Here is a 14,272-nt window from a genome sequence, read left to right as displayed (position 1 = left end):
TGATTTTGTTTTGTTTATTTGGCAGTTATATCCAACTCCCTCCCCACAAAAAATACAAAACCAAGTAAAATAAGTGCACTAATGAAACCTACAGAATACTGATACATTTCACACACATACACAAGGGAAATAGAGAGAGAGAGAAGGGGTTAATTTGTGTTGGCTTTTGTAAAAAATGCCTTTCCTGCCCCTTGCAGACTCTACCGCGAATATCCCAGAGAACTGTTTTTGGAGCTCAGCATTTTCCTGACTCATCTGCCAGATCACACCCTAGGAATTAGAGATAGAAAAGCCTGTTGTGTGATATGGTCTTTTACCACTCAGCCTGGGTAGGACTGTTTCTTATATAACATACTGGGGTCACACCCTTCGACTTGAGAGATGTTCATGCATCATTTGGGTATAATAGCCCTTGAAACCAGCGATGTTTTCAACACGTTACATCTTAAATGATATTTTTCTTCTTAGGGGAAACAAAGGAAATGAAAAGGTTCTGTAGGAGGCAGCCCTGTCTCTACACAGGGCAATTAACTATGCCCCAGTTGTCCTGCTTTGACCTGTGTGGCAGTGAAATCTCACATGCCCAGACTTTGCCTCACCAAGGGTCACTCTTGTGGCTTGTCAAGGGGCACCACATATTTTGCATAAACCGGAGGTGATTGTGGCTACTGTTTCATTAGGGTCACGCTGTTGAGACTACAGATCACAGCGTGCAATGCTCCACGTTGACCTGAGCAGCCTAACTGCATTGCCTGCTGGGAGCTGTAGTCTCCACAGCCTACACACCTACAGTACATTGGAGGATTATCACAGGGCATGTTGCATAAAACTCTGAAAACTACATAACGCCTTCAGCCATGGTTTGACGTCTCCCCCACTGCACATACTTGGCTCCTCAGCCAACGCTTCCTACTTTGGGATCTTACTGGTTGGAAAATAAGCTGTTTTTCCCAATGATGAAAATGTTTGCTTTTTAAGGCATGTTGTTGCATTTTCCCTAAGGCACTTTAATGGGGCAAGTGGTCTCAGCTGGGGAAGGTGGTAGGAGAGGAGGTGGGAGGTATGAGCTACTTTCACTATTTCAGACTAAGGCAAAGAATTAAAACAGTGTGCCAGTGACTCCAGACCCAATGTGCTCCAGACATCCATTTGTAGAGTGGGTGGGAAGAATAGGGGGCATGTCCATTGGGCATTCCCATCTCACCAACCAATTCCTCTGATACCACTAACAAGGGAGAGGGAACAACTATCATTTCACTCTGAATTCCCCGAGTAGCATTGTTTTTTCCCCTCAAACTGGGTCCCCCCCTGAGTTCTAGGGACTAATTCACCTCTCACCTACTCCAGTGTAAACCTGGGGTAATGCCATTGACATTACTTCTGATTTACACCAACATGAGCGCAGAATCAGCTCACTGGCGTATTACTCCAAAGCCTCGAAGCATTATGGGCAGATTCTGATCTCCCTATGGTGTAAATCTGGAGTAACTTCACTGAAGTCAATGGAGATACCTTAGAGTTACACAGGTGTAACTGAGATCAGAGTCTGTCCGTGTCTCTCTGAAGTCCACAGTATGAAGAGACAGTGGCAACATCAAGACCAAGACAACAGTACAAGAGATTAGCTGATAACTGTACCAGCGTTCAAGCTTTCTTCTTTCCCTACACTAACTCACTCTTCCCCTTCTCTGCCGGGAAAGTGCTTTGAATAAAGGGAAGGCTACAGCTCAGCCTTGCTAATCTTGCTTCAAGCAGAACTAACTCTAACTGAGGCCAATGGGAGGTTTGCTTGAGTAATCACTAGGGAGTGCAGGTCGTGAGGTGATCATTCAGCTTATTCAAAGGGAGAAGACTGAAGCCAGAATCATCTTGACTCAGCCTAAGCGTAATGACTGGGAATGTGCATCAAGGCATGACTGGAACAGGGAAATGGGCGTGTATGTGTGTGTATATGAAGTAAAGTTGAATATAACAGGAGAACCCATTGGGCTTGAGGGGACGGGGTCGCTGACAAAAGACCATTCCCTCAAAGAGTATCACAGTTGTATCTAGGCCCACTGCTTAGAGAAAAAAAAAAGTGGCCAAAAGAAAATGATCCTGAAAGGGAAGCTACGACAATCAGCTATGGACTGATCTGAACACACAGGCTTGGCAGGCTGCCACAGGGGGATGTGCGCACATCCCTGATCTTAACTCAATTCAGGTGGGACCTCAGAATACAGGCCAAAGACAATCTGGCTGATTTACCCTCAAATTGGACAGAGGGAGAGAGATGATCACTCACATTGCAGGCTGCAGCTGATAGATATACACCTCTACCCCGATATAACACTGTGCTCAGGAGCCAAAAAAATCTTACCGCGTTATAGGTGAAACCATGTTATATCGAACTTGCTTTGATCCACCGGAGTGTGCAGCCCTGCCCCCCGGAGCACTGCTTTACCGCGTTATATCTGAATTCGTGTTATATCGGGTCGTGTTATAGCGGGGTACAGGGACAGTCCCTCTGTCCCTTGTTTAGTGTAGCCTGCACTTCCTTCCAGGCATTCATGTGATTTAGGGAGACCTCCTGCGGTAAAACCTGGCAGCACAGGATGGGATAGTCTGCACACTAGAGAGCCAGAGAGAGAACCACAGGGTCTGTCTGTGTCCAGCAGCCTCAATAAAGAATCCCCTTTATATTTACTATACCGAATCCTGTCTCTCTCCACCGTGAGGGACACTGCAGCACTAAGCTGAGAGGTGCTCTGAAGCTGTTGTGCTTAGAAGCTGTTGTGCTGATTGTACGTGCTGGATAGAGGCAAATGCAAACCATGCACAGGAATTGCAGCACTTTCAATAGCAAAATATCTAAAGCTACTGCCTAAAAATACAAAAGCTCAGTTGCTACCCTAGAAAATAAAGTTGTAAAACAAAAAGGGTGTGAGTGTGATAAGAGAAAATATTGTAATGTAGCATCTTTGTGAGGGGACTGGAGCGATAGGGGGCCAGGAAGATGTCAAAGGGAATAGTGTGACTTTGGGGCCCACAAGGCATTGTAGGAGTTGCTAGGAGTGGCTGGCTGCAGGCAGGGAGGAGCATGCTGGGCAGCTCACTAGGAACTCCAGGAGTCAAGTAAAGTCAATTAACACAAGGGGAGATGCCTGGGGTGAGGCCCATGGAAGCTGGAGGGGGACGGACAGTGCCAGGTGGACAGGGAGGATGGGGAAAGGACAGAAAGGAGAACAGGAGAGAAGGAGGTTGGGGGAAGGCAGAAAGGCACAGGGAAGACAAGAAGATGGTGACCTGAGGCCACATCCCTGGCTGATTGTGCCCCACAGGATGTATGCTCAGCCACAGAACGTTCCCTTACATGTTCCTGCTGCCAAAGCAGGTGCATGCTAAACCCTAGAAACTGGAAGATTCCCAGGAGGTTAACCCCCTCCCCCCAGCACTCACCTCCCCCTTCCCCAGGTTTTCCTTTTGGCACAGAATTCCCTGCTCATTGCCTTAATTGGCCCTTGCCCTGGACTGCAGAGAAGATGTCCTCTGTGAGGGGTATCCTAGAGGCTGCTGTAATTCCCTCCTGTTCTCACTAGTCTCCAGCAGTGACTCCCCCAACCAGGTGGACTGTGCTCCCCTCCCCTGCTTCCTTTTTTAATAACAAAACAAAAACCTCATCGCTAAACAACGTAAATATCTGTGACTGGGCGACTGTAGAAGACACTTGTGCATATTGAGCTCGGCGCTGAAGGACAGGACAGCAGATCTGGCCTGTCCCCTGGGCTCCTCCAGTGAGGAGGTCCCTTACATCTCTTTGGTGCTCATTCGCTTGGTCTTCTCAGCCGTCTCCTGCAGAGAGAGAGCATTAGATTGAGGCCCTGCGATTCCACATTAGTGCTAGTGAGAGGTGCCAGCAGACTGAAGGCTTCTGTTTCTCCATAGGACAGTACATCACGGGCGGCAGCAGGCCCGGCATTCCACCCTCACCCCTCAAACTACCTCCATCGAATGTGCCTCACCCCTGCCATGGAGGGACCATCCCAAAGGGAGAAAGGGAGTTCCCCCCTCCCACAAGCCAATGTACTCCTCTTCTTTGCCAGAAAATATCTGAGATACAGAGGAAGGAGATCTCTAGCAAGGAGAAATTTCCACACAGATTATGGACAAAGAGATTCCAGCCTAACCTGATGCTTTTGCAGTTCTTGAACGTATCTGGCCAGCTCCTCCTCAGTCAGCTCCTCCTCGGGTTGCTGCCCCCCTACAGGCACCTTCTGGTTCTTCCCTGAAAACACAAGTGAAGTTTAGAGCCATCCCAGATGTTAGGACAGCTCTCAGATGGTGATATGGAGGTGAGAGAGCCAGGGTGGGTTCAGCCTGTGTCATGCCACAACAGATCTCAGGCTCACTGGGGCTTGCTTTGTCTGGAGAAATGAGAGCTGGTGAGTTCTCACCCCTCCTTCTTTGCTGTCAGGAAAGAGGGAGGAGTCTGTCTCCGCCTGGGGTACATGAGGTGTGTATCCATGCAACTCCCCCAAGAGTAAAAGATAAATAAATCAGAAATGAACTAGGCTCTGCCCTCCGTGCTTGTTATTGAAAAAGAAAGCCAGTCACAACTAAACACTTTCACTGGCTAAACAAATCTTAGGCAGATAGAAATACGCATGATGCACTCCATTTAATTGGCACATCTGCTTATTCAGGATCTCTCTCAGGGAACATACAGAAGCCCAAGGATATTTAATTCCACTTAATGGAGATGCCTTTTGCTCATTTACTGGTATTCAGATCTGCCTGACACTCATGCCACTTTGGTCTGCTTACTCCTCTGACAGCAGCTTTTGGTCCCGCCATAGCTATGACACAGGCAGAAAGGGCGAGAATTGTTAGCCCATTGCATGCTACTTGTTTTCTCCCTCCACTTCAACGACCCATGCTCGGTGGCCATGCAGGGTGTCTTGCAGCCACCTCTGATGCTAGCACTGGGCAGACAGCAGGTACAGTCTCTCTCCCAGCCACCCAACCCCGTGGGCCTGCCTCATAGCATAAAGGGATCCACAACTCCCTAGGTAACAGTATCAGGATTAAAACAGCATCTTCTCTGAATCAGGAATTCCTGTTACTAGGGGCAAAGGGAAACGGTTCAGTGGGGTGAATCAATTCAGAGGCTTCTACTGTGTTATCACCAAATGAATTTTTGAAGTAATTCTGTTAACATTGGTCACTGTTTTACTATCTCCACATCTGTTCATGGTGCTGGCGTCTCTCTCAGTGGGAGCTACCATGCTACCAACACTCTTAAGAGGTAATGTGTTAAGAAACAGAGGTGCTGTTTCCATGCAAAGGCCCTTCATAAGAAGCTGGGAGGCCAGAAGAATGCAGAGCAGCGCCATGAGGGTGGGCTGGCTGTTTATCAAGAGAATAAAGCATTTCCCAAAGTCTTACACAGGGAGACCAACTGGCTTCCAAATGCGCAATGAACTCTGTGAGATGAGTTGATCCTCCTGATGTAAGGCGCCCAATTAAGAAACCCATTAGGGCTTCCCCATCTGTAGCACGGCTGTCACAGCTTGAAACTGGTGTGAGGAGACATCCCAAGGGACAAGAGATGGATGATCGGTCAAGTTTCATTATAAAGGATACTTCCCTTCATACAAATAATAATAATTTTTCCTTCTGTAAGAGCTTTTATTTGAAGGCTCTCAAGGCACTTCTCTAACAGTCATGAATTAAGTCTCCTCACCTCTCTCTGGAGTAGAACAGGATCATAATCCCTATTTTACAGAAGCTGGGGACTCTGAGGCACATAGAGGGAAGTGACTTGCTCAAGGTCTTACAATGACTGCGAGGAAGAGCATTGGCCTGCTAAACCCAGGGTTGTGAGTTCAATCCTTGAGAGGACCATTTGGGGATTGGTGCTGCTTTGAGCAGGGGTTTGGACTAGATGATCTCTTGAGGTCCCTTCCAACCCTGATATTCTATGATTCTGAAGAGCTGGGAATAGAAGTCACAGGCCCAGAAACCCAGCGCCTTGCAACAACCAGAAGACAAAACTTCCTACTTGCCCCAGCCCTTTGCAGGTTGTACCTACCCTCACAGGTCATGGCAGTGCACACCCAGTTCCCACAGGCACAGACGCAGCGGTTGCACTCCACTTGGGTCTCAGCTCCATCCTCATATGTTTCATCTTCAAGGGCACATTCTAGAAGGAGCAAGAACAAGGGGAATTGGCTTTGATGTACAGGGCAGATACAGGCAATTGGATTCTGGGAGTTCTTTGTTTCCTCAAGTCTCCCCTAAGCACTTGTGAGTTAATACAGCAGGGGCCACCACAGCCTCTATTTGTCACTCCCACCCACCCTGGGACCTGAAGCCCCATCTTCTGTCGAAGAGCACCATGGACAGCATTTTCAGGGAGTGCTTGTGGGGTGTCTGACTTTCCCCTGGAAGGGGCACGAGGGAGTTCAGTTTTCTGTTCCACTAGCAGTATCACCATGGCCTGCACTGTATCATCACCCGCTGAGTTCACTGTATCATCACACTAAGCCTTTGTGTAGGACATGAACCCCGACCCGCCGGGCCTACTGGGGAGCACACTCCCTAGTGAGACAATTAGATCAGCTGCTAAATGATGTTTAACCCTTAGAACGCTGAGCCGTTTCCACATAAATTGCAAATCTAAATTGGGTTCAGAAGGCTGATGAGTTACAGGAAGATGGTCAGGGAGGGTATCTGGTAACTGAAAGCCAGAGCAAGGCAAGGCTCTTCTCTGGACTGAGACCTGCCCAGTGCCCAGCCGCCTCAATTGTTCAGACATGCACTCATCTCCCCACTGCTGAATCCCTTACTTGATCATCCAAACATACATTCCCCATTGACCTGCCTTTCTGAAACCCACGTCCCATATACCCTAATATAAGGGGAGGCTGCAGGGCAGGACTGAGGTGCACTGGCAGGGCTGTGTGGGGAGCCCAGCACTGGAATAGCAGTGGGGCTGCAGGGCAGGACTGAGGTGCACTGGCAGGGCTGTGTGGGGAGCCCAGCACTGGAATAGCAGGGGAGGCTGCAGGGCAGGAGTGAGGTGCATTGGCAGGGCTGTGTGGGGAGCCCTGCACTGGAATAGCAGGGGAGGCTGCAGGGCAGGAGTGAGGGGCATTGGCGGAGCTGTGTGGGGACCCTAGCACTGGAATAGCAGGGGAGGCTGCAGGGCAGGAGTGAGGTGTATTGGATGAGCTTTAGAGTGCCTGCCTCCTATGTCTGGCTCTAAGCTCATCTATTCTCTCCCCCCTTTCCGGAGCCTCTGTCTGCCCCTGGTGCAGGGGAGAAGAACATACTTTTCTCTGGTGGGTTGAAGGACGGGTTGAGGCACTTGAGGAACTCATTGAAGCTGAGTTTCCAGTCGGCATTCTCATCAGACAGCTCAATGAGGGCGTCCACACAGAGTCCCCTGAAAGGAAACAGATACAATGGGCATGGGGCTCAGGGTGCTGACTTGCCTATGGCCCCTGCTCTTCCTGATGCAGGGATCTGGACAAGTAAGTGCAGGGCAGTAAGCGCTAGAGCTCAGGGCCAGGCCAGCAAAGTGACTGTTGTAATAGAATCTACTACATACAGCAGAGGAGAAACAGGCTCCGATTGCTGCTTTGCTGGGGAGTTATTCTGAACAAGTTAGTAGCAGAAGCAAATCTCCAGCTCAGCCTTATCAATGATATTTTATTGTTAGTTTTACTGCAGAATGGAGGCATCGCTGTGAACTTCTGCCTTCCCCCTGCGCAGGGCCGGCTCCAGACCCCAGCGCGCCAAGCAGGCGCGTGGGGCGGCATTGTCCTGGCAGGGCGGCATTTGGCTCCGGCGGACCTTCTGCAGTCATGCCTGCGGGAGGTCCACCGGAGCCCCGGGACGAGCGGACCTGCCGCAGGCATGACTGCGGAGGGTCCCCTATTCCCGCGGCTCCGCTTGAGCTCCCGCAGCCATGATGCGGCGGGTGCGCTCGTCCCAAGGCTCTGACGGAGCTCCCGCAGGCATGCCTGCAGATGCTCCACCGGAGCCGTGGGACCACGGGACGGTCCGCAGGCACTTCTGCCCCGGCCGCGGGACCGGGGAAGGGCGGCGCGAGCGGCGCAGTGCGCCGCCCTGCTTGGGGTGGCGGAATTTCTAGAGCCGCCCCTGCCCCCTGTCCCCCACCAGCACCCCAGGTAGAGATGGGCCCGGAATGGACTTTTCATTTAGCTGGCAAGTCTGAAAAATCAAAAAAGTGTTTCCTTTTGAGTCAAACTGAAAACACATTTTTTTTTCTCAATTTTTAGTGAATCGAAAAGTTGAAAAAATTTCAGGTCAGGTTAAATGCTTAATCCTGATGCGATTTTTGTTTTATTTCAGGCATTTTGGAAAGCAAGGAGGACTGGATTTGCAAGATACTAGGTTGAAGCCAGTAGGAGAACACTTCAATCTCCCTGGACATTCAATAACAGATTTAAAAGTAGCCATCCTTCAACAAAAAAACTTCAAAAACAGACTTCAAAGAGAAACTGCAGAGGTTCAATTCATTTGCAAATTTAACACCATTAATATGGGCTTGAATAGGGACTGGGGGTGGCTGGCTCACTACAAAAGCAATTTTCCCTCTCTTGGTATTGACACCTCCTCATCAATTATTGGGAGTGGACCACATCCACCCTGACTGAATTGGCCTTGTCAACACTGGTTCTCCACTTGGTTCTCTCCCTTCTCTTCATGTACCAGTATATCTATGCCTGTATCTGTAATTTTTGCTCCCTGTATCTGAAGAAGTGGGTATTTTACCCACGAAAGCTTATGCCCAAATAAATTTGTTAGTTTTTAAGGTGCCACCGGACTCCTCATTGTTTTTGTGGATACCGACTAACACGGCTACCCCTCTGATACTTGAGGTTGGTGTGAATTCTCTTGCCATTTTGAGTGTCACTTCCCAATGGTTGTTTGACTAATGATTAGCAGCTAGCTCTCCCTTCCCGTCTGCTGCCCCTCCTGCTTGCCTCCCTGCCCCAGGTTACCTGAGTAGCTTGTTGGTCTCTTGGTCCACATAGGTGGTGATGTTAATAGCAGTTTCATTCTGTTCCACAAACTTCAGGAACTCATTGGAGTCCAGGCGAGAATCCCCACCATCGAAGCTCTGTAGAGGTGAGAAGATGGACACTAGAGGGCTAAGGCATTGTCCTGTTCCCATTCCTTTCCCTTTTCTACACACACTTGCAAATGGAGCTGGATGAATGACCAATTCTTTAGCTCAGTGGCAATGCCAATAAATTGGAAAAACAAAGTTTGGTGTGGGCTGAACCGAATCGGAAATGGGGTCTGCTCTACAGCCAGGATTCCCACATCCCAAGTGAGTGCCCTTCTCACTGGGCTAAAGGTTATTGGGGGGGGGAGGAGGGGGCGCAAGAGAAGGGGATGGAAAGGGAGAGAAGGAAAGAAGGGGGAAGTGCCAGCAGCTGCAGCACCATCTCTTCCTTTTCCTCTGGCCATTTTGTCAATGGCTAAAACTATTTGGGTCAAATTTCTGAACAGTTTTGGTCACCCCAAACTGCAATTTTCATCAAATAAACTAGAGGTCCAAAAATTTTCACCCAGCTCTCTTGCTATGTAGCATTTTGCATCTTCAAAACCCAACTCTTTTATGGGGCAGATATCATTCCCCCTATTCTGCAGAAAAGGAAACCGAGGCTTATAGATAGGAAGTGACTTATCTATACCACCCAGAGAGTTGGTGTTAGAGCTCGGATGAGAATGCAGGAGTCCTGATTCCCACTCCTCTGCACTGGCCACTAGTTCGCACTGATTCTCATTCATCTCTGGCTGCTTGTTTTATGGCCGCAGCATGGTCAGATCATTTCCTCCCTTTGTTCCAGGTGGCCCTTACCCATTTTCTGGCATGAAATGGACCAATTATGTTTTAGAGATGCTGGGTTGGTGCAAACTTTCAGACAGGTGTAAAACCAGGGTCTTGACTGTCATATGCTAATGGCAAAGAATCACAGGAAGAGTCAATTTCTGCTAACGCCGAACAAGAGACTTCATTAGAATAAGGAAACGAGTATTATCCCTCAAGCTGCTCTCTCTCTCTCTCTCTGCTTCACTGCAGAGCTTCTGCCTAGAACCATCCTCAGCCCCCATATGCCTGTCTTCCAGCTATAGATTTAAAGAAAAAGAACAGATATTTTCACAGTAGCCACATTTGGCCATGAAGGTCGCATGTCACTCAAGAGTGGAGTGTTTAGCCACAGTGTCCTAGCTAAATTCCAAGGAGAGTAATTACACTCTACCTTCATAAATTCCTTCTGCAGTTTCACACAGATGCAGTTCTTCAGTTCCTATCCTAAACTGGTGCATAGTGCTGCAGTGCACTTTTCAGTAGCTGCTGTGTCCCTTCCCAACTCAGGCGGTTGCAATGCAAAGGTGGGAGAAAAGAATCCTGTTTACTGAATGCTATAAAAGGTGCTGGAGAAATTTTGCTGTGTGGCTCGGTCAAGACACTTCCACTCCTTGTGTCTTAGTCCCCTCTGGTGCCTGAGGCTCCATTCATCAGTTCCTGTAGGTTGCTTTCAGACCCTCGGATGAAAAGTGGTAGGGCAGGGAAAATTATTATCCTCTCTGCAGCCAGTGCATAACTGTCCTGCTAATGTGTCTCCAGCTCCATGGGCTCTGAACACTACATGTCCCACAACACTGTTTACAAGGAGGGCCGCAGTTTCCACAGAATCAGGTTCAGTGAAGTCTGCTTTGTCCAGCACTGCATGTCCCTCTGCTGCCCTGAGGTCCCTGGATGGGATAAAGAGGCCTAACAGCCCTTGACACAAATCCCTTTGAAGGTCTAGGCTTTGGTGGCTCATGTCCCATACTTGAGTCACATTAATGCATCTCACAAGACAGAGTCTCATAAGGGAAATGGCTTAGCCCCCTAACTGCTGACCACTATTCAAAGAGAAGAGGATGAATAGTTGGTGCTGCAGGTCAGGATTAAGGTGCATTGGCCAAGCTGTTTGGGGAACCCAATACTGGGATAGCAGGGGGCGGGGAGGAAGAACAACTGCAGAGCAGCAGTGAGGGGCATTGGCAGAGCTGTGTGGGGAGCCCAGGGCTGGAATAGCTTGGGGGGCGGGCGAAAAGAAAGAGGGCTGCAGGGCAGGAGTGAGGGGCATTGGCCAATACCGGGTGAGGTTCCCGTGGGTTCAGTAGAATTCCTACAGGTCAGGGTTGAGATGCATTTCCTATCCTATCTCCTAGGACTGGAAGGGATCTCGAAAGGTCATTGAGTCCAGCCCCCTGCCTTCACTAGCAGGACCAAGTACTGATTTTTGCCCTCAAGGATTGAACTCACAACCCTGGGTTTAGCAGGCATTTGTCAAGCTATGGAGGAATATTTGCACAATCTCTGCCACCATTCATTATGCCTGACTCATATCAGCCTTGTTAGTCCCCAGTTCTCACATGGACTGAATTTCATCCTAAAATACTGTACAGCCCCTGGGGAATGGACATTCCTGGTGGATGCCATTAAATGCCCAGGATAAACTGGGAGGCGAGGGGTGTTAGCTTTTGCTTTTGTGCGGAGAAAGGCTATGGCTTTGTCAGGGGAGTATTCCCCAGCCTGAAGCTGGAATCAGCAGACAAAGGAAAGGGGAAACAGTGAGATGCTCAATCAAGCCAGCAGGAGCGGGTTTGCCTCTGTGCTGCAGACACGGTTTTCATTAGGCTCATAGCAGGGGGCCTGCTCCTCAGAGTGCTGACATCAGCGGAGTGAGCACATGGCTGGCTCTGGATAATACATCACAGCCTGTGGCACAGGGCGGCCCTTTGAGGAAGGAGCTGGGGACAGTGTTTGTGGCGGGGGAGGGATTGCGTAGCTCTACTCTGCAGGTCACCCCATCACTTGGGGTGATGGCAGATGCCCATGGGTAAGCCTGAGGCAGTGAATCACTAGAGGGCTCCCATAAAAGGCACCAGTGTTAATAGCTATAAAGGCTGAGAGCTTGGCTGGCTTCTCGGGTGCCATTGCCATGGCAAATTTCAGAGCTAACTCCTGTCAGGTGCCATTAATCTCTCACTGTCAACACCTCCTTATTTAAACCACCTGGTCCCCAACTCCCCGCAGGCTCTGGGCCACGTCAGGATGGGGAGGGAGAGATGTGCTGAGGGTGGCAGAAGCAAGCAGGGAGTGTGTGATCTGCCACTTACACAAGGGAAAGGGACGGGGGAAGGGGAATTTACTGACTCCAAGAAAGGCGCTGAATGAAAAGGCTGGGAAGCATAAGAGGTTATTCTCTCTCTTCACGGCTGGGGATTTGAGCCGAGTCTCTGCAGCCCCAGGGGCTTTATCCTTTGAGATTGGGCTCCCAAGGAAAAGCCCCCACATGCCTCCCACCCCAATCTGAATTGGGGCAAAGGGCTAGGACCACCCCAAGCCCCCCTCCATCCCCAGCCTCCTCCTTGTGCATCCTTCCCTGTGCTTCCCTTCTGGGTTTCTTGTCTCTGAAGGCTCAGCACTTACATCTTCCTCTCCTTTTTCCTCAGTTTTCCCTCTGCAGTTCCCCAGCCCCACCTATCCCAAGAGATCTGTCCCCTTCTTCCTGCCCCACTCATTTCTGTCCCTCTCCCAGCCCCCTCCAGGGCATGTCTGCCAGCTGGAGCCAGGAGCCCTCCTCAGATGGGAGGAGGCTCCAGCTTCTTGCTGCCTCTCAGCTGCTCTGGCTCCTGTGGGGCTGCCCATAAATTACATAACACATTTTTTGGAGATTTTCAAGACCCACCCACCCCTTGTAACACTTTGTAACATTGAAACAAACACGTACCATTCAGGACCCACCCACCCCCTAATGCATTACATAGTTTGAAAGATGCTCCTGTACCTCAACTGAGGGATAAGAGGGACAGGCAGGGGGGGCAGCTGCCTGTGTGGGGGAGGGAGGTGCTGCTGCAGGCAGCCCTGCACCCATACTTGGTCACTCTTTAGTAAAAGGCGAAAGATTTATACGAACTGAGAACCGCCCCAGACGCTCTGGCCCTAATCACACTGCAGGGGCTTCACTTACTGTAGCCACCTGGCATGTCACTGCAGAGTGACAGCAGCACTGCATAACAGTGTAGGGCAGGAAACAAGAGCTCATCTCTAGGGCCGCCCTGGCCCTCTTTACCTTGAAATACTTGTCCAGGACTTCGCTGTAGTTGCTGCCCTTTGAGAACCAGCCATCTGGGATGATCTCGGCCTCGAGCCATTGGATAATGCGGCGCCGGAGCTCGTCCCTGTCAGACTGGTAGCAGACAACTGCTTGGGAAGAAGGGAAAGAAAGGGTGAGCGAAGAAATACAATTGAGAGAACATCAAGAAACAATTGAAAAACCTACACCAGGTTACAAGTGACAGAGTTTCCTTTTATCACAGAAGGGGTGCGAACTGGAGATCAGCAATCTCCAACCCCAGCTGGAGGTGCTGAGTAGTGAACAATGTTTGGGATGAGGGTGACACCCAGTGGAAAGGCAGGAGAATGGTATCCTCTCAATCCCCATTGCTTCGGTGACTTCCTCTCCCTCTTGTCATGTGGCACGTGGAAGATGAAAAAATGGATCCAGAGCCGACTCCTCTCTGGGCGCACACACAATGTTATCCTCCAATGGGTTGAAAGAACGCCCAGCCTGAGGAGGGAAGGAGGCTGACCATCCTGGCTGTCATGGGGAGAGCAAACATATTTAGCACTGGCGAAAGGCCCCAGATTGGCAGCCATGGAGAGAATAAAGATCTCCATCCACAGTATAGGGATAGCGTGGGCTGGGCAAACTTCCCCTACAACATCCTCTGCCAGTGTCTCTCGGGGGGAGGGGATTTCAGTCTCTTGGCTGCTCCACTATGTCTGTCATGGCTACGACACCATTGCATACGAAAAGGAAAGGAGTTAGTGCTCATCAAAGATGGAACTGGGTTTGTTTGCTAAGCCACCACTCTCCCATGGTAGCTGCAGTTGTATGTGCCAGAAACGAATCTTTTATTTAAAAAAATCGAAAAACTTAGGGCCAGGCCCTCAACTTGTGTAAATTGTCACATCTCCATTGAAATCAAGGGTGCTATGACAGTTTACCCCAGCAGAGGATCTGGCCCTAAGGATCTAGTCCTTATGGCTGAAAAGAAAACCTCTAATAACCAGACAGACAGGGAGACAGTAGCTGGGGGTTCTGTAAGGTCAGCTATGAATTCCTTGGTCATTATGATAGGACTGTCACGCCCTGAGAAGGTCCTTTGCCTTAGGTTTGCATTCAGGAAATGA

The 14,272-nt window shown here is 49.8% G+C and overlaps 1 protein-coding gene across 1 annotated transcript in view; it reads right to left on the bottom strand.

Annotated features, from left to right (window-relative positions):
* Positions 1 to 14,272, bottom strand: part of FSTL1 (follistatin like 1) — an 84,491-nt gene continuing 70,219 nt past the window's right edge. The window contains exons 6-11 of the mRNA XM_045001095.1: positions 13,149 to 13,279; positions 9,012 to 9,130; positions 7,314 to 7,426; positions 6,071 to 6,181; positions 4,167 to 4,264; positions 1 to 3,831 (exon numbers count right to left, since the gene is read on the bottom strand). Coding sequence (XP_044857030.1) covers positions 3,787 to 3,831; positions 4,167 to 4,264; positions 6,071 to 6,181; positions 7,314 to 7,426; positions 9,012 to 9,130; positions 13,149 to 13,279 — 617 coding nt within the window. The 3' untranslated portion in view covers positions 1 to 3,786. The remainder of the gene's footprint in view (positions 3,832 to 4,166; positions 4,265 to 6,070; positions 6,182 to 7,313; positions 7,427 to 9,011; positions 9,131 to 13,148; positions 13,280 to 14,272) is intronic.

The sequence above is a fragment of the Mauremys mutica genome, chromosome 1, assembly GCF_020497125.1.
Source record: "Mauremys mutica isolate MM-2020 ecotype Southern chromosome 1, ASM2049712v1, whole genome shotgun sequence".
In the NCBI taxonomy this organism is placed as follows: Eukaryota; Metazoa; Chordata; order Testudines; family Geoemydidae; genus Mauremys; species Mauremys mutica.
Note: the sequence above shows the minus strand (reverse complement) of the source record. Positions and strands in the feature narration are given on the sequence as shown.